The 21,338-nt window shown below is 44.0% G+C and overlaps 1 protein-coding gene across 2 annotated transcripts in view; it reads right to left on the reverse strand.

Annotated features, from left to right (window-relative positions):
- The window catches only part of PAK5 (p21 (RAC1) activated kinase 5), a 103,069-nt gene that overhangs the window by 24,319 nt on the left and 57,412 nt on the right, over positions 1-21,338 (reverse strand). For both annotated transcript variants that reach the window (XM_042818299.1, XM_042818292.1), the window contains exon 3: positions 11,357-11,571. In XM_042818299.1, the coding sequence (XP_042674233.1) occupies positions 11,357-11,560 (204 nt within the window). In that variant the 5' untranslated portion in view covers positions 11,561-11,571. The remainder of the gene's footprint in view (positions 1-11,356; positions 11,572-21,338) is intronic.

Raw genomic sequence — 21,338 nt, forward strand, 5'->3', positions numbered from 1 at the left:
TAATACAATATAAAAGGAATCAAGAGTTATAAATCAAACAAATGGGAAAGGAAGGGTCTCCTAATCGTGTGCTACAAGCTCAGTGGTGTGGAGCAAAAAAGTACGTCCTTCACATCCCTACATCACTTTTTATCTCCCTTCCAGAAGCCATGTGGGAAGGACCACAGCGCTCTGGGGACTGCAGACCTCTCTTAGCAGCTGCCGCAATTCCGTCCATTCACTGCATAATGTCAGGATATGGAATACTTATGGAAAACCTTGACAGTAGCTCTCCCCCTTTCAAAATCACATCTGCTAGGACATCAGTGCCAATGTTGTTTTGCGCTTGTTGTTATTTATTTTTCCAGAGGAAGGGGCAAATCAAACTCACTAAGATGTACCAAGTGGTAGCTATGATCCAGCCCCCGCTGGTGTGGTTGTGGCTTGAAGCATCCCACAGCCCTTACAGGGCAGCGTTCCTCAGCTTCCCACCTGGTCTGACTTCAAAGACAACCAAAAGCTACAATACTCAAATCTGGAAATACTGTGGAAGGAAAAAGGCCATGTCTGATATCAGCGACATCCTTCCCTCCAAAAAACACAATTCTGCTTTTTAGTGGCTACAACAGAAGCAGGCTAGAAAGTCATGACCTCAATCACGATGAAATTTCACCTCAGGCAGAGCTGCATGTGACATGAAGAGTTCAATATCAAATGACAGAATTAAGGACAGTTAATGTAAAGCAAGTGTTCCTACTGTATCTCAAAAATCTGGGCTTGCAAATTGATTCATGCTGGGTTACCGATGTGCTCTGGGAGAAAAGTGCGAGCAATGCTTTCTGTACCACATCCTCATCCCGAGCCACGATGCAGATGCAGGGGCTGTAATTTGTGAAGGCACACTGCAGTGTAAGCCCTCGTTATTGCTTGGATGACATTTCCCCAGATGAGATTCCCCTCATCTCCTAGGCATGCCCATTAACAAACGTGAGGTTGATGGAGTGTTAACCCAATTAATGATCCCAGTGCTTTTTTCTTACTGAAAGATTTTGGCTGCAGCTTGATGGAGCATTATGAAATACTGAAGTAAATTCCCACATGGTAACATCTAATGGTAGGGAAGTAATTGCCTTTATCTGACAGCTGTGGCAATAGGACACTTGTCTGGGAGGTCAGAGAGATTCTGCGGTCACTCCATTGCAGTCTCTTCGGCTTTAATTAAAACAAAGATTCTGACAGTCTGACAATTCATAAGAAGCAATTTTAACCATGTTACTTTCCATTGCAATTTACCACAGTAAATGAGGTTTCATGAATGGCACATGTTTGAAAAAAAAGTCAATGTCTCACATAAGCCTAGCAAAGCATAGGCTCGTGATGGTTACTGCAGTCAGGGCCCTGCACGCCTGGGGTTACAATGCCGGGATAAAGTGTGTGGTGCACTGATCCCATTGGCGGGGAAGAGGTCACCAATGCTCTGGGAAATAAATCCCTCTGCAGTCGGAGCTGTGAAAACGCTGTCTGTGAAATGCTCAATCTCATGACCTTAAGAATGGTGAGAAAGTTTCAAAGCACTTAGTGGTAGCTTTTTAAACCTGATCAGTGTCTCTGAGTATTGTGAGATCCTTCACAAACATAATGCGATGGGCGAGCAATTGGCTGATGGGTCAGTCCCAAAGAATTGCAATAAATGGGGTTATACCTGGCAGGTGCCATTAGCAGGATTCCTCTATGGCTCCACTTTAGGGCTAGTTCTCTTTAATGGCTTCATATATCATATGAACTACCATACTCCGATGTAGGACTAGAAGGTGTTTTGAGCAACTCTGATGATGATAATAAAGTTGGAGGAGTTGTTGATTCCACTGAGGATAGAGAGCCCTCGCAGAAACATCTAGACGAAGTGGAGAGCTGGGCAATCACCAACTGCATGGAGTTAACGTAATAGGATCAGCGCTGGATTCTGCACCTAAGAAGGCACACCCTGGCTACATTTACACACTGGGGGGACGAGAGGCTGGACAGCAGATCCACTGAACGGGATGGGGGCTCTGGTTGATAGCAAGTTGTGTGTGAACCAGCAATGTGCCCCGGCACCAGGAGGGCCAATGTGGGGGGCACCAGGTCCAGCGCTGCCACCAGGTGAGGGGAGGTGCTGTTCCCTCTGCTCTGCACTGTGCAGCCTCATCTCCTGCAGTGGGTGCAGTCTGAGTGCCACAGCACAAAAAGGATGTAAAGCTATTTGAGAGCATCCAAGAGAGGTCTGTGTAGATAGGGAGCGCTCTGGAGGACAAGTTGTGTGAAGAGCGTTGAGGCCCCTGGGGTTGCTCAGCCCAGAGCAGAGGAGCTGAAGGACGGCCTCACGGCGGCTGCAGCTCCTCACAGGGAGCGGAGACTGCATGGAGCTGTGTCAGGGGAGGGGCAGGTGGGGGGTCGGGGTCTGCTCCAGCAGGCAGTGGGCACAGAACAGGCTGCCCAGAACAGTGGGCACAGCCCTGGTGCCGGAGCTCAGGAAGCATCTGGACACTGCTCTCGGACATTGTGTCTGATTTTTGGGTGGTGCTGTGTGGAGCTGGGAGTTGCTCTGTTACCCTTACAAAAGTCCTTTTCAGCCGGAGATTTTCTACAATTCTACAATTCACCTTTTCCCAAAACTTCACTCTTTAAGACAATTTAGAAATCTGCATTAGTAAAAGCAGTAAAAAATGCAGTAAATGTGTAACAATTTCATACATGTTGCAAATTACAGTTTTTGCTTCCAAGTAAATAAATTTGTTCCACAAGGTACACTAGAAGTGTACCAACAGAAATACCCCAGCTGGTACTAAACCTCACTGAGTGATTTTTACCCAAACATGGATATACATGCAGAGTGCCCCTGTACAGAAATCTGTGCTCACTTAACTTTACCAGGCAACTGCGAGGAAAGACTCAAAGAGCTTTCCAAGCAGATGCTTTATTTATTCACTCCTGCAAAATGAGAAGTGCAAACCAAATACTTTCTCTACAGGAAAAAAAAAACACAGAGGGAGACTTCAGAGGACCATCCTCAGTGTTAATCACAGGGATGACAGTCAGGACAACACCACAGACTCATTACAAGAACATGCTGAAACATTTCTGGAGGAATCCTGATTTTTGTTGCAACAATTCTAAGGGAATCTTGATGTAATTGATCTGTCGACACCAGGAAGCACAATGATGTCCCTGTGGCACACTGTCCCTGACATGCGTCACGAACCCATCTGCCTGGACAAGTGCTGCTCCCTGTCCTCCCTCCACTGCTCTGGCCAGAAGAAAAGGGCAGTGTGATCCCTGAATGGTGCACAGCTAACTCAGCATGAACTGCCATATGATATTTGGAGAAAAGAGAGGCTGCTCCCAGCCTGCCTCCTGTCCCCAAGACTTTTGCCTCAGTGGTTCATAAAAGCTAATTTGCTTAAACCAAGTTTCTGCACTTACAGATCCCATGGCTACTAGAAAGTGACATTTCAAATGGAGGCATTTTCACTGGAAGTTTGTGCTGTGTTCTGGGAATTACTAAATGCCAATTAAAACACAGACAGAAATTACTGTGGGGTTTTTTTGGACTAAATACATCTCATAACCTCTTGCTTTTCTTTTAACTGTGTGTTCCTAATTAAAGCCTGCTGGATCTGATGTTCACATTACAAAGTATAAGCCCCCAGCCTGCATACATCTCCTCTGTTCATTTTTGTCTCCCCAAAGATCTGTATCTGACATGCTCTTATTTTTAATGGCCTGCACAGTCCAGCCCACGAAAGTGGCACTTCAGCAGAAAAACTGTTCAAAGTTTTCCAAGGACAAGTCAGTGTTGATCTCCTGTAATGCACAGCACTTGCCTGCTGTAATTAGATCCTGCGTGAAGGAGAGCACAAGAAATAAATGGCAGCGAATCAGCTTCAAATTCCTGGAGAGCCATCAAAGCCCAGACCTAACCACGGCAGAACAGGAGACAGAAAAAATCCCATTTACACCTGGAGCTTTGGCCTCAGAGGTAAGTGAGCTACTTGGCAACATGGTCTTCCTCCTGATCCTGCTGCTTTTGACAGTACTCTTTAGAACATAGTTTAGTGGGACTATGACCAAGATGGTTTATGCTCTATACAACAATGGACCAAAACAGGTTTATCTGTACATCTAGGAATAAATGTATCATGGAGACATGCAGAATATACACTTACTGTGCAATTATAGTCATGGCATGCTTAAATGCAAGCCCAAGCAGCAAACACTGTCCTACTACTGATGTCCTAATACTGATGCAAATGCTGTATATATTGTATACAAATATCAACTGCATATGGAAATCTTTTCCACAAAGCCATTACAAAGGAGGATAAAAGCATATCTTTAAAAGAGCCATCAGGACACCAACGCAGATTTGCCTGCTGTCTGTGCCCACGTAGGTCATGCAGTGAGGTGAATTTCCAGAGATTCCTTGCTGCCACCTAGTGTTCCGCACTGACTGACAATGAAGAAAAGAAACTTTGTAGTGTCGCCGCAGCTTTACAGTGACACAATGTTGGCAGAACTGCTGGGGTTCAGTCAGTCCACCAAAGCAACAGCCCCAAAGCACCACCTGTACCTGCCTAATCCCGCACAGGCCTGAGTCCTGCTTCTATCTCCACAGAGTTTATGGGTCAGAGCAGGGAAAGTTTTGGTGGCCAAAACCTTGCCTTAACAAACAGGAAGAAAATAGCAGCCAGATTAGGAGTGATGGAGCCAGAGCCCTGCATGTCAGGCAGTACACAGGGAGCGTGGCTCATTTATCAGGGCAGGAGAGAGAAGATATGGAACATCTCTAAATTTATCATCAGAGACTAACTTCTACACTAAAAAAAGAATGCGATTACAAGTGTCCTTGCGCAGGATCTAATTCTTGGCTCATTTCAAGCTATACAGCGCTACCTGGAGAGTGCTCCCAGTCTGCCAATTTCTGAAATGCTGATACTGAGCATTTGGCTTTTTTGTGTGTGGACCTGTAGGTTAACATCTTTATTGAGCTCTAAATCCTCAGCAGATGCAGACAGTAAACTCAAGATTTACACGCAAACTTTACTTAGCATATTGCAAGGTCCTACACCACCTAGATAAACTCTCATCAGTATAATTGAAGCTTGAAAAAACACAGCCCTTGCAAAACTTCTCCAATATTAACATTACTTAGAGTCACAATACTGATGCAAACAGCATTTTTTATTATTTATATTGGAAAAGAACACAGTATGAAAGCAAAGCAACAGCTGATCAAGGACTTCCTCGTTCAGAAAGCCAGAAACGCCAGACTGTAAAGAATAACTGAGAATATATCAGGGAAAAGTGCCATGGAGGAGAAGTGCTTCCCTCATTTTAGGATGACTATGGCCTGCAGGTGTGATTGTAGTAACAAAAACTGCGTGCATCAGTTAGTGTACTTTTGACAGAGGTGAAGAGAACTGAAGAGATCTGAGGAGGATACAAGGAACAGAGAATCTAGTATTACTGGAGTAGGTCTGCATTTCATCTGAACTTCCTGCCTGCGGACCATCAATGCAGAGGGACAGGCAGCTCACAGCACAGTGGTGCCAGGAGCTGTCATTACAACAGCTCTGTTCCGCATTCCTTCCCAAGGTGTGCTGCATCCAAGGCTGCCAGGGTTGCATTGATCACAGAAACCAAAGACTTCAAAAGAAAAAACTGAAAACAATTTATGATCTCTAAGATGTGTCCTCTTCCAGATAAAATTATTTACACTGAAACTGCATTTTCCATAAAATGAACTGTTAATATGAAAAGAAATTGCTCCTATTTCCTTATTCAGGCATTTTCTGTCTTGAACTAAATTCTTTAGTCCGCAGCAATATTATTCCAGAGGACTTCAGTAAAAAACTACAATTTTCTGAAACCAAACAATGAGCAATTAAACTGAAAGCTTCTATCATGATGAGTAGTACGTATGAACCTATGTGGCTGGTTTTTATTTGCACAGTGACAGCTTTCCGCTACTACTACACAAAATTGGCAACATGGCTCTTCTCACATGAAGCCTATGTCACAGTAAGACACATTCTCGGACACTAGGTGGCATATTTGTATTACATCTGTACAAGGAGGTTCAGAAGAGATGCCATCACTTAGAAATGAGGGAAATCAAATAGCCCTCAAGAGTGAACTGAGATACGCTGCAGTAATTCTTATTGGCATCGTAGCATATGATATAGCATCAAATGCACTGTGGTTTAGTCATCAAAATAAATTGAAAGTAGAACTGCATAACAGAACTATTTAAAATGTGGCTGAAATTACTAGTAGATGAAAATAATTGCAGAAAAAGGGCCCTCTGTAGGTCATCCAACCCCACCTTCTCCTTAGAGCAGAGGCAGCATCGATGACCTGTCAGGTGGCTCACGGTAGTGTTCATTACAAACTGCCCAGCCTCTCTGGGTCACCGTCCCACTGCTCAGATCATGCTCACTGGCAAAACTTTTTATTTCCACACAACATTTTTTCAATGCTGCAAGAGCTCTTGCCCTTTTTTAGAGCTATTCCTCTGACCTTAGCTCCTCTTAGACCAGCACATGCCAGGCCCCATGCGCAATCTCTAAACAAGCAATTAGGAAACCTGAGTTCATAAGCACGAATGATCACAGTGCGGCTACAAGGAAGGCCCACAAGGTGTCAGCAGCCTTTTGTGTCTTGCCCTGGCAAGAGCAGTGCTGTAGACCTGCAGCTTCCTGGTGGATAGGAGACAGCCTTCTTCAAGCAAGAACCTCAAACTGTCCCATTCATGGAGGCATCATGGAGGGATAAACAAAATCAAGGAGCTGTCAAGGAGATAGAAAAATGTGGGAAGACAAGGAAGGGAGGGCAGGACAAGCACCGCTTTGTCCAACTAGGATAGGGAAGAAAAGGAGCACGTCTGCTACTTGTTCTGTCAACACACACAGTAAACAGAAGCTTTGATTTTCTGGTCAGAACTATTAAAAGAGCCATAGCCAGTAACTCATTTTTGGATTATTTTTCCCCATGTTATATTCAGGCTGAAATATAGCAGTAGAAGCTTAATACGGTTTAAAGGGTTACAGTTAACTCGCTGCTACCCTCACTGCTAGGTCGATGTTTGGGATGCAATAGTGGTGGAAACTGAAATTACAGATAGGACAAAGCATACAGGTTGCAACACTGATACAGGATGAATGGGAGGAAAGTCAGTGACTCTGCAGTCTGCAACATCAGAAATTCTCTGCCCTGCAAAGCCCACGCGTTGCACAACACCGGGTAAATGAACTGCAGCAGGCTAATGGCACAACTCAGCATCTCAGAAACAAATGGCATTCTTTTCCTCCAATAACTGACAGAAAAGCAAAGTAGCTCCACTGTTAGCTGCACTGGGAAACACAAGAAGGGATTTTAACAAGTCCTCCGTACCACCCTGTTCCTGCTGACAGCCATGGACATTCAAGCATCTTAATGAAGCATCTTTACAAAGCCAATGCTAGGCTCTCGTCAAAACCCCCCCAAATAAGGCTTCTCATACTTGTTTTCCTAATACTTTTAGCAGAGTGTAGAAAGCATGAAGAATTCGTTGAGTTTTGCTGCCCAAATGCAATGTGTTTGACTAGCTATTGATGCTGAAGCTTTCCAAAATTAAGGGGCTGGAACTTGAGTACAGCGTAAAAGACATGTCAGGCCAAGCTTGTTGCATGCTGAGGACAAACAATCAAACCCTGAACTGCAAGTACATGTAGGGCAAACGCAAAATACTGAAGCAAGAGAACTGAAAGGCCTAATATCAGATCTCAGGCTTCATGAAATCCATTTTAAGCACAGTAAGACACAGATCACATGGAGATACTTTCACTGAAAAATCAGTCTTTTATGAAAAACCTCTCTCCCCACACCTAAAACCTACAATCACCATTGTCACTTTCTATTTCCCACAAAACCTTCAGCGTCACTTTTACTCATTCTTGCTGGTGTCTGAAATACACAGCACTTTGCTCGTATCTGGGTCATCCACACTGAGAAGGGGAATCCTATTATCATTACTCCTTGTAGTGGAAATGAATGAATTTGTACAACCAGCTCAAGTTAGTATTCAAGCTCAGATATTACCATGATGAGCAACTGCCAGCCACGTGCAAAAGGACTAAATGCCTTTAATCCAGCCAGTGCAGAGACACAGCAATGAGTCTCCTGGTGGGAGGGATCATTCCTAGGATATATGGGAGACCACAGTGCTGCCTTTTCATCACCTCTGCTGCTTTTTAATACAGATGGAACAGTTAGAAAATGCATGACTTATTGTTTTACCCAGAGGGATACAGTATATGAACCATCAGTTTCTGTTTTGCAGACTGAGAAACAAGCAAACAACCCTAATGGGGAAGTCAACAAAAGCCCTTCCCTTCCTCTGCTTTGGCTTTGGGTTAGGATGAAGCTTCGGGTAAAGCACAAAGCAAACAAAAATCAATTCTGTCTCAAAAGCCAGCAATCACTCTCTTTAGCTCTATAACTTGTGCTACCACTCAGTCACAAAGGAGTCCCTCTAAGCAGAACACCTCTGCCTTGCACTGCACTTGTAGTCAGTGCAGAACTAATTAAAAATACAATAAAAATAATAAATGCAGAATAGACAAGTTACAGAACTGCTGCATGACCTGAAACCCCTGTAAGGACCAACTCTGGTTGAATGCCTCAGCCTGATTTAATACTGTGACTCAGGACACACTTCATTATCAATCTTCTGTTATACCTCAGTGCGTTTACAAGTGTGTTAATTAAACCACATCAACTGCTGGGTGGAAAAGGGGAAAACTGCAAGCAGTGTTATGGTCTTGCAGACTATGGCTTCCATCTTTTAACTGCAAATGCATTTAAAATCATCAGTTCTCACTTAAATCATCAAGTCCTCGGTGCGTAAATCCCTTTTTAACAAAGCTAAAGGTGTTTGGGAATTTGCACATATACAAAATTGTTCTGAATTACATTTACTTCAGTAATGCTTAATACTTTCAGTTTTGGAGTGGCCACAATTCAGTTTATCTCTGTAAGTTACATCAACTTAAACACACTAATTCTTACCATGGAATGAAATTATTTATTGCAATAAAATTAAAAGCAAGTTCTCAGACTGCAGTCGCTGTCTTTAGTTGGCAGTAAGACCAACTCTTTTGCTGGCATTATGGAGGAGGCCTACTTCAATAGGCTGCAGAAGTCTTAGGGAAAGTAACTGGAGAGTGAAAGCACAATCTCTTGAGTCCTTCAGTTTTAATCCCAATTCCTTTTCCAACTCTGCCTTGGAATGATGGCATGCAAATAACTGCAGTTTGGGGAATCTACTTCCAAATTCCATCTTCCATCTATGCACACAAACCTTCCTATGGATCGCTCTGCCCCACTGCCATTGTTGGGATGGGGGGAGGGTTACAGAGAAACCATCAACAGGAGATGCACCATGGCAAGATGCTGTTGGATGTATGGATGCATTATAAAGCAGTGTGGCCCAAGACTATACTGGGAGAACAAGGTCAGTTCAGGACTGTATTTTGGCTCCTGGCCCCAGCCTGCTCCCAAAGGAGCTTTTTCTGGCAAGGCAAGATTTAGTTCAGAACTGCATTCCCATTGCATGAACAGATACTGAGTGCTGGATACACACACCTCCTCCATATATAGACAAACGTTTGATAAACAGACAGAAAAACAAAAAGAGACCATTTCTTGGAAAACTGTCCATAGTTTTCTCCACTTAGAAGTGCTGCACTTAATTCATTCAGGGCTCGATCCTTATACACACAGCAGTGTATATTGCCTCATCAGAGCTCTACTCACAAAGCTATGCATGTATGTGTCCATTTGCAGCACTAGCCCTAGACTCACACTTCTTTTAAGGTGTTTAGAAATCTAATACATTTTAAAGCATTTTAAACTTAAGGATTTATGGCTCCAGAACTACAGAAAATAGATGGCATTGCTGCAAGATAAGAAACCGATTTGTTTTAAGACATCTTTATGCATTCATGTCCTAAGAATATTTTGGTGTTTCAAAGGGCTGTGAAACACATTTGCTCTTCCACTCCATCTGGTGAAGGTTTGCCTACTTTTTTCCAAATTATTCTGGGCCTCATTTATACAGTGAAATGTTTTATCACAGCAAAAAATCCAAGACTTTGCTTTTATACCCTTTATCCTGCTGCAATGCCCAGCAATCCTGATCAGCAACTACTGAGTGTCCTTCAGGTGCAGGCAGTAAATGCAAATTTAGCAAAGAGCACTTATCAAATATAAACACAGGGTCTGTGCTCCCAGGATTATCTGATTTTCCCTTGCTTCAGAAAAATCTGTGAGGATGAAATCCTAAATTTATCTTTCAGCCACATGACAGCAAGGGGTGTATGGTACTGCCAGCACACAGGTGGTATTTAGTGGGACATCAGGATGTGCAATGTCAGAACCATTACTAAATGAGGCTGTTTGTCTGACTGTATCTTGCACTTTTAAGGACGGGTAGCTCAGAGCCAAAATGGCACCCATCTAGTGCTGCTCCACCCTTTGAGCAATGTTTTTTCGCCACCTGTCTGGTCTGAATTTCCCAAGCCACAGCTTGGGTCTGCTCCCTCCATTCTGTCACCCAGAGAAGGGCTCTGCTCCACCATCTGCATTAACCTGCAGGTGCTCACAGATGGCAACAAGATCCCTCCATGAGCTCTTTTCTGGGCTTAACAAGCAATATAATTTTCTTCCTTCCTTGTACTTATCCCTCCCTGCCTGCCTTTGCCTCTAGCACCTTTCTTAAATTAATTATCAAGGTATTTTATGCTGCAGAGGAGCAACATTTGGAGCCTCCACTGGGACTTGCAGCTTTTTCTTCTGCAGCCCAGGAATGCGAACACATGGCCCAAGCAAAGCCTGTGACACATGCTCTTCTGGGACAAGTTTTATAAATACAGTTTTACCTCATAGCCCTAGTATTAAACATTTGGATTTCCAATTCTCTGGGCTTGCAGCTCTGCCCCTCTGCCCCAGCTATGCCTGTTTCCCAGATGCTCGTGGTGATGCAAACAAATATCTTCTGTCTCTTGGTGCTTGGTGGCCAAGCCTAACACGTCCTCCTTCTGATCTCCTTTATATTTCTAGCAACGTGGGCAGATTAAGGACACAGAAGTGGTTACATCACAGCTGTCAGATAACCCTTCACTGAGATGTAGTTCCATACAGAAATCAGAAAAAGAAGTGCCCAACACCTCACGCAGCAAGTACCTTCTCAGTGCAAACACAGGCATTTTAGGGGTAAGCTCATGCCAGCTTCAACTATGCAATTAAAGATAGGTCAGGAAATTCAAAGGCAACAAGAAAGAAAGACCTTACACAATACCTTCATAGGTGCGAGCTGAATGGGAGTGATGCATGATGGGTCCACCATAGGCTTTGGCCTGTTGGCCGTGTCTGCCAGCAAGCTGTGCCATTGCTGAGGTAGTCCTGTGAACTTCTGCTCCCGGTGGTCAAAGCCAGTATGGACACGATGTTCGAAGTTAGAGGGCCCAGAAATTTCAAGCCTTTTCTTTTTCTTTCCGAACATGGTGGAAAAACCTGGAGAAGTAACAGGGGAAAAAAACATCTTAATGCTTTGCTGCAGCCATTAGCTGTTCCCTCTGCCGTATGGACAATTCTGCTGGATGTTGTCAACCAAATACCTACATAGATCTTCCTCCAAGCGTACCAGCTTTGAGGTCTACCCCCTTCTCAGAGGACGTTCTACAGAGAAATCTCCTTTTGAGATTTCATAAACTTAACTAAGTCTCTAATCTACACATGTTAATGATACCTTCTGAAAAAAGGAACTGCCCCCATACCCAGAAGAGAAAGCCCCAGGTCTTACTTCCTACTCCTTCCTCTTCTGGCCTGCTTGCACTGCAAGGTACATCCCACAAAAGCTCACAGCCCCGAGCTTTACAGTTGCAGCCCTATACTGCTTTGCTCAAACAGCAGCACCCTGACACACCACTACAACAAACACACAGCTTCACATCTTAAATCTATATACTACATCTCACAGAAAAGACAACTCAACCCAGCTGAGAGCCTGGCCCCTGTATGTTCATAGCTAGATTGCACCCAGCAGCAGTGAAAGCAGATTTTATTCTCACACTGCCATTTTAGATGGCGTGTACAGATCTAACACTAATCTGGCCTAAGTGCCTTCATCTGCATTTGTAAAGGGTCCTGCTTCACAATACTATCAGATGCCATAATCATTACTTTCACATAGCACCAGTTGTCATTCTGATGGCAACAAGGTCCTTGAAAGACAACAGTGCATCTCCAAAGTACCTGGGTTTTTGCTTGGGTGGGTGCAGCTTGTTGGCTTGGGACCAGCACCCTCAGGTGGGATTAATTACAGCAAATACCCTACTCATTCAGAAGTGCATGATGGAGGAATAGCTCATTCTTTTTTTTTGCAGATGATGCACACTATCTGCATTAATCTGGATGGGAAGAGAGAAGTCCCCCTGCTACCAATCCACACAAGCTAGGAACTGGAGGCTGTCAGAGGAACAGTGACTTTCCATGCTTGTATGCTGCTGGACTGACCAAAGTTGACCTGGCTGTCTGGTAAAGCTCTGCTACAGCATTTACTCTGCAGAAACTGAGGTTTTTTGATCAATTACATTAGTTACTTCATGGCATGATTGGAGGCTTGTTAATCAAAATCCTTCTGTTATTCTCAAGGTGTTGTTAGCACCCTGGGATGGTTAAACCATACATTACATCCTATTTGTGATGGAAATTCTCCCAAACTTACTTTCTCACACTTAGACCTCAGATGTTTTTTTTTGCAATGCATGCCACAGCCTTGCATCAATTCTAGAAGGAGGAGCTCAACCTGTGTTTCAGGGACTGGTGGACTCTTTTCTCATGGGAAGTGCAAGTGCAACTTATTTAGCATCACCACTATTTAGCACTACTTATTTAGCATCGCTGTGGCTGACCAGAGGCACTCTGTGTGGAATATTCTGCTCCAAACTACTTGTTCAAATAAGCTTACAAATGTCAGTGTGGCAACTTGCTCCAAACTTGATTCTGACTTTGTGTGGATTTCAGCTATCTTTACACTATTTTGTGGTTCAGCTTCATTTTGGCTGTCCCTAGGATGACAGTGAATTGGTCTTTCTCCCAGGACAGCTGAGGAGGCAGCAAGAGGGTCTGCAGAGGGTATGCGTGGATTGCTGGGGCATGAAAAGTTTCAGGGTAAAGTGGAAAGAGGAATTAACTACAAATCAAAAGGGAATAAAGTATTTGCTCACTGTGTCAGCACAGGAAACAGTCAACATGTTGACCATTTGGATTAATCCTTGGGTTTCTGGGTCCCACCTTAAACCAGAGCACAGTCCAGTGATAATGCAAGTTCAGAAGTTACTTTTACAAAGGATTTGAGAAAACTGATGCCTAAGGAAGCAGGAGAAATCCCTGGCCCCAGGGAAACAAAGAAAGGTCCTGCTGCTTTTCAATGAAATACAGCCCTGTTCTCAGAAACCTCTCTGCTTGCCTCAAGACAGCTCTCCACCTTGATCTTGCAGCCATTTCAAGTGGGGCTTCCTAGGTCCTAAAGCAGCTGAAACAAAAGTATTTGCCTTAAACAGCAGCTACACGAAGAGGCTGTAAAGACACTGCTTCACCTTTATGACTCAGGTGAAGAAAATACAGTCGCACTGCTGCCATTGCAGATGAGATGGGATGATAAATCAGGTTTTTGTTCTACTCTCATTCCACCTTACTATTTCATTAATAGATCAAGTCTGTTATTAGGAAATTGATACCTCCCCCCATACATTTGCAAGTGACAATGTCTCCCTTGTGTGTGTTTTCTTTAGATGGGGCAGACATGCTTCTGTTGGCCCTTTTTTTTTTCTTCTTTTTGCAGGTCTCATCTTCTCAGGCTTCATTTCCCTTCCTTGAACTCCCTCCAAATTTGCCCTGTTTGACAGTCTCTCCATGTCTACTAACCTGAATTGTCTTCCTCACCTTTTTCTCCTGAAACATATTATAACCATCACTTTGCTACCAGGCCCTTTTTCCACTTCCAACATTACAACCCTTTTATTTTTCTTACTGATGGTACCATGCAGCACTTGCAGAAATGTTTCCAGACTAGCCCAAAGTCTTAGCAGTTGAACTCTGTTACTCACTTTGAAGGCTAAAACAGAAGCAGCCAGCAGTTCAGGCACCATTCATCCATGGGGCTCCACTAATCACAGCTGGCATCAGATCAATGGCACTGGATTGATTTCATTCACCCTCTGGGATTTGAATCTGTAAGGCCTATTGGAGTTGTATTTTAAACCAGCAGCACTAGAAATTTGCTTCTTCATCTAATGAATGCCATACTTGCATGGTTTCCACTCCAGACTTATTCCCTAATGCAATTACTGGTTGCATGGAACCATTCAGAGCCAGTAGGTAAAAGCTCATCAGCTAGCAATGGTACATATTGCCTTTAAAAACAATAATAATTCAACAAAATGTTATTAGAATTACAGAGTATGCCAAGTTGGCAGGGACCCAGAGGAATCAGTGACTCCAACTCCTGGCTCCACACAGCACCACCCAAGACCCAAACACAGTGCCTAAAAGTCCTGCTCCCTGAGCTCCAGCAACTCCATGCTTGCCCTGGGCAACCTGTGCTGTGCCCACTGCTCTCTGGGGCAGACCTGTCCCTAACCACCACCTGCCCCTTCCCTGACACAACTCCATGCTGACCCCTCAGAACAGCAGAGAGCTGAGCTCATCACTGCTCCCTGCATCGTGAGGAGCTGCAGCTGCCATGAGGCCTCCCCTCAGCCTCCTCTTCTCCAGGCTGTTAAACTGTGTTTTGTTATACTGCTATCTTCCAATTTTAAAATACTACTGCAGATGAATGTAAATGTGAAATCTGGTTCAGTGACACTTTTACTTTCTCAGTAGAATATTTAACTCTCAAATATGATGCTCAGGCCACCGTTCACATAGGGGCAGCAGTAGAAGCTCTCCCTTTTGACTGCAGCTCATGCTTACATTAGCTTAAATCGACCGTGAAGCTCTAGCACAGAGACAGGGATACCAGCACCTCATACAACAAGAGACAGATTCAGCCATGCAGGCAAAAGCACAAATGCTGTGCATCTCTGTGGCTGAAGAGCATCTCCCATGGGGCTGTGTCCATTACAGGTGTCCTGGAAACCCTGCTGATAGCATCTCTGACACCACTGGAGTGGGGCAGGAGGGCTCTGGGCACCGCAGGCTCTTCACCAGCTCTTCAAACAGCCACTTGGCACTGTCAAAAGGAGCACAGCCCTGTCTGGCTCTTAATGGCATCAATAACAAATGCTGTGTGCTGCCTCTGCTTCATTAGCCAGCAAGGTCTCTGTTTCACTGCAAAGCAAAGCTGACCTCTCCTTACCACACTCCCTCTGAACAACTGGAATTAATACACACAGCAATACCAAGCAAACTTCATTTCCTCTGATTTTTCTCTAAGAATAATAATAGGATCATTACAGTTGGAAAAGACCTTAAAGATTATCTAGTCCAACCATCCACCTGCCACTAATACTGTCCATTAAACCACGTCACTAAGTACTACATCTAGCCTTCCCTTAAACACGTTCAGGGATGGTGACTCCATCATCACAAGAGGAGCCTGTTCCAATGTCTCACCACTCTTTTGAAGAAGAAATTCTTCCTAATATCCAACCGGAACCTCCCCTGGTGTAACTTGAGGGCACTCCCTCTAGTCCTATTGCTATTTATTTGAGAGAAGAGGCCAATCCCTCACCCAATCCTCACTACAACCTCCTTTCATGCAGTTGTAGAGAGCAATAAGGTCTCCTCTGAGCCTTCTTTTCTCTAGACTAAACAATCCCAGCTCCCTCAGCCACTCCTCATAAGATCTGTGCTTCATACACCAGCTTCTTTGCCTCGACACGCTCCAGTGCCTCTATGCCATTCTTGTAGCGAGGGTCCAAAACTGAACATAGTATTCCAGGTGCAGCCACTCCAGAGTTGACTACAGGAGGACAATCACCTCCCTTCCCCTGCTGGCCATCATGGCCACTTGGGCACATTGGTGGCTCATTCTCAGCCAAGTGTTGACCAGCACCCCCACGTCCATGCAGCTTTCCAGCCACTCTGTCCCAAGCACTGCATGGGGTTGTTGTAACCAAAGTGCAGGACCTGACACTTGGTCTTGCTGAACTTCATCCTGCTGGTTTCAGCCCCCTGATCCAACCTGGCCAAGTCCCTCTGTAAGACCTTTCTACACTCAGGAAGATCAGTACTTCCCCCCAGCTTAGAGTCATCTGCAAAGTTACTCAAATTCTCTCATCAAAATCGTCAACAAAGAATTAAACAGGTCCAGCCACAGTACCAACCCCTGGGGAACACCATTAGTGTCTGGTCACCAGCTGGATTTCACTCCATTCACCACCTTCTCTGGGCCCAGCCATCCAGACAGGTTTTTTTGTTTGTTTGTTTTTAAATACAGCACAATTGAAGGCATGGTCACATTCTTAGATCACCACACATGTAAACATTTACACTTCCATGGATCCTCCATGGATTTGCACCTATCTCAAACAGCATTTGTGAATGGGAGAACGCATGTCAGGCTGCAGCTGCCAGGGCTGTGTGCCCAAACCAACCTCCATACACTAAGCTTTGTCAAACCAATGATCACTTCAACTACCCTCTCCTTTTCAAACCACAGCACTGAAGCATTGCTGCATGTGAATGATGCCACTTGTTCCCTACAGAGGACATCGTTTGAGGAAGCCAAGCCAGTCACTCTTCAGTGATTCCGGCTTAGAAGAGCCTTGGTTTTGTCCCCAGAATATGCCATACAAGGTACTTCATCCTCAGACCTCAAAAAGAGAAAATTTAATCTTTCTGCCATGATTTTATTGATCTGATATTAAAAAAATGAAGCATTTAATCATGTGGAAAAGCAGTAAACAGCCTGGAGAAATGAATAAATGAAAATGCTCTCCAAGGCTTATCAAATTGTTTTAGCAATAGAAGGCACAAAGGTATCCGAAGAGAAATGATTGACCTCTCCATTTCCTCAGGATGCTGAATGGCATCTGTGCAACATAAACATTAACAAACTTTCTATCAAAAGCACAGAATGCACTCTTTTAAAGAAACATTCATTCAGGCACCATTTACCCAATCTCTGTCACAGAGCACTGCTATCCTCTTGCAGTTGTTAGCAAAATCTGACTTCCTAATGGAGTTGGTCAAGAAAATATACTGCAGGCCATGGGGCAATTGCCTGCTTTGAGCAGAGACACAGGGAGGCTGGTGGCTGTGGGGGGCTGCCTGCTGGGCACCCTCATCCGTCCCTCCCCATGCCAGAGCACTCACCCTTAACTAAATTCCTCTTGACAGCCTTCAATGTATTCCTGACCATGCCAAGTCTCTCAGCAAGTGGCACCGCTCTGTCCAGCTTCTCCTGCGCTCTCCCCTACCGAACGAGAGGAAATGAGAGCTGTCATACTCCTAAGGTGTTGCTATTTTTGTGGGAATGAGCATAACTGGGACGTCTGTCCTCTGCTTGTAGGTGCTTTGCTAACACACAGACTGGTTGGTTACTGCTACATGTGTGGGGCAAGGTGATGCTCAGTGAGAGGTCTGGGCAGAGGCTGGTATAATAGCCAGTACTGACAGCAGTACAGCCATTCATAAGGTTTAAGAGACCCTGCCCTGTAACATTCCAGTCTTCATGTTATTCACTTTCCCTCTCAAGAAAGGCACACTCTGCCGTGCTGGTGCATGCCGAATGGTTATAACAAAGCTCATCCAGCTGCTGCAGGAACAGAGGCAATCCTGAAAACACACTATCGGGAGTAATCACGGCACCTCTCAACTCAATGCTGCTTACTGCAGTTCCTAACAAACTGAATTAGACTCAACCAGCAAAGCCTGGCTGTTAGATCTATACAAGGCTAGGAAAAAAAAGTGGCTCCTTTTCATTTGACTCCTTTTCACACACACAAATAATTCACTGATCACTGCAGTGCAACAGACATCTGGACAAGCCCAAATTTCAAGTGTGGTTTTCGATGATGAGTCAAGTCATGACATGCTGAAAAAAACCCCCACATCTGATACACCTGCACATGCAAGGTTATGGCACACAGACTAGCAAAGCAAATGTACTCCGTCGCCTGTGTGCTGCCTCGCAGTCACATACAAAGAGACCATTCAGGTCCTTGCAAGAGGGTGTATGAACTTAGAGCACCTCCATGGACGCACAGCAACAGCCTCTCTATGACAATTTGAAGTCTTGTCCAGCTTGTGTCTCTAAGTTTGTCCTGTAGGCTACCATGAAGAGATGACAGGTTGCTCCAGTTACACAGACTCATACCCTTGGCTCCAGCCTAGGACTCTCCTCTGTATGTGAGATAGTGGATATGGAGACAAGCTGATGAACAGAAATGCTGAAAGTGTAAACTGATGCAAACAGCCCTGGAGAACACAGTTATGCACTTATGGCATGTAAAACCCGACCAGCTGAAATAAAAGGAACACAGAACACCTTATGACTTATGGCTTAAGGTGTTCTATTTATCTTTTACCATATACTAGGAGCTATTCATTTAAATCATCAAACGTGTAAACAGAAGTCTGTGGATTAAGTAGCAACCAAAATCCAGGCCCTGCTCCCAACGAAAAAGCAGGAGATGCAGTTTTATTTCCCTCTCAGAAGGTAGCTCTTCTTTAAATTGAAAATTAGGCTAGTAAGTAAGGTTTATTTCGTGTTGTACCTTGAAAACTACCAGGGAGCCCAGGTGCACCCTAGGCACTGACAACAGCACTTGCAATCCCAGACAATCCTGCTGACCAGCAGCGAGCAATGGACTATGAAATTTCACCATACTTAAAAGCATAAGAAAGCCTTGTAAATAATATAAAGTGAGATGGGTATTTTTACTTTAAAATTTAGTTTTTAATGACTGCATACCACAGTTACAAAAGCTCCATTTCTTTTCCTTATGTTATAATTTCAGCAGCCAGATGCTGTGTCCCATTAAATCAAGGGAATACTCTGTGCCCAGCAGCATCACTTACTGATAGCCACAGGTAGAAGTCTGCCCTGGGAAACCTGGAAGTATTTCTTACCCAAAGCTTTTGCTGCTTGAGCACGTGGCTGGGTCGTAAAAACTCCCTCAGGAAAGGCTCATTTTTCATCATCTGTCTCAGCCCAGCACCACTTTCGCTTTTTAACAACCAGCAACTAGTTCATTTTCAAAGAACAAGCACACACCACAGACAGTCCACCAGTTCACGTTGGCTTTTTTTTTTTTGCAAGGACTCCCTGTGGCTCCTCTGCTGTACAATCTTGCAGCCTGGGGGCAGACACGCTGTTAGTGTTTGGAAATTGGCTTCACACATTGACCATTCATCTGCTGTGAGCCCAGAGCACAAGGCTGCATCAAGAGCTGAAACCTCTCGGTGCCTCACAACTGCAAAGGCAGCCACGTAGCCACAAAACGTGGCTAAAGCCAACAGCGTTAGCAAATTGCTTCATTTTTAAAAACTCCAAAGAAGAAACATAGGTTGCAAAATGGGAGATGGGTGTAAGTTGCTTTCCTTTAGTAATTTCTCATTACTAACAATAGTTTTCTGTCATGCAAGTCCCCCAGCTACTCTCCTACAGAGCAGACAGGATGTAATAATCCATCATTAGCTTTGCCAGCTTCCATTCTCACTCTGTGATTAATTGTAACCTTTTCCAATATTTGATCATAAGCGAAAAGAGTACGAACTGAGAAGCACAAACTAAATTAATGTGTCAACCAGCTTGCATAGCCAGTACTTGAGATAAATGTGAGTCGGGCTGGTATTCCATCTTGAGGTGAGAGCTACTGTCTGCTCACTGACTGATGGCAGCTCTGAAATACTCCACAAGCAAGAGGCAGAAGTCACACTGGTTCTCCTTCAGCTGGCACAGCTGTAACTCCCCACTGCTGAAGCACATTGAAGGAGATTGAACCTGGCCATGAACAAAGGCACAAACCACAGAAAATTCACAAGACAAATTCACCTTTGCCACCTGCCTTGCTTTCAAGCCAGGGGTTTACGACAGCTCTTCAGTGGAGCTCCAGAGGCGGGCTGGCTCTTGATAAGCCTGTGTTAACTCACTGTCCAGCAGCTCTCCCTCAGCTACAAAGCAGCTTTTCCATTCTGACCTGTCATTCTTCCTTTTTAAGAAGTGAAAGTCAAGTCCATGGGTCATCATACAGGATGGAAGGAAACATGCAGAAAACATTGATTCTGGCCCACACAGAGAAGTTTGCTTTGCCACATCATTTTGCATACACAGGCTGACATATCTGTGTGTATATATATATATATATATATATATGTAGCTATTAAAATGAGAAAAAAGTTGAAAAAAGTTTAATATTCTTTACATTAAACAATACCAGCAACAATAGCTTCGTATTTCTTTGTTTGCTGTAAGGATGGCTCTAAACTTCCTGGTGGGGCTCATTTCCTGCTGCCTACAATCAGAGCACAGATTACCACTGGAAAAAATCATCAAGGTTGGAAAAGACTCCTAAGATATCTAATCCAACTGTCCACCTACTGCTAAATGCTTTCCCAACAACACCCGGACATTTCTGTATGGGCAGAATGTCTTTTGTTGGGTCATTCTTTTACTGGTCTTATCTAAAGGGTGATCCTGTTATTTCTTTTACATAAACAGCTTCAGACCTCATTAAAGGTACTGTTTCATTTGTCAAGTGGATGGTTTACACTGCCGGCAGGAGAATGCCAGGTAGGTTCATCAATTTGAGACCAGTTTCTCCATGGTCTCTGTTTAACCCTCTGCTTTATTATTTTAGTGTTTCAATTTGGAAACAGTAGAACAAAGCGTTCTCATGCACCCTACCAATGAATCAAGATGACAATATGTAACCACCCAGAGACTACAAAAAGGATCTACGAATCTTGAATGAATTAAGCCAGCCAATGCAGCCTCAATATTGAGAATCCTCCACCACAGTGCTAACTAAGCTCTTCTCCATGTAAACAGCATCACTGATAACAAATCAATCACCTGTTACCATAAGGATTTTCCACCCTCTTACCTATTTGATTCAAAAGTACAGAAATACTATTTTCATAGCATGCCGACATGAATTTTAGCCACAAACATGCCTGATGGTCAACAGGATTCAACTTACTTGTCTACATCCCATGGATTTTCAAGACTCATTACATTTTTTAAGATAGGAAAGACTCCAGAGCTATTTAAACACTTTTAAAATGCATAGGTCACTCCAAAAGTAACGCCTCCTATTTATTTCCATGGA

This window comes from Centrocercus urophasianus, unplaced genomic scaffold (assembly GCF_019232065.1).
Source record: "Centrocercus urophasianus isolate 14NV4802_14NV808 unplaced genomic scaffold, USGS_Curo_1.0 seq_10, whole genome shotgun sequence".
Taxonomy (NCBI): domain Eukaryota; kingdom Metazoa; phylum Chordata; class Aves; order Galliformes; family Phasianidae; genus Centrocercus; species Centrocercus urophasianus.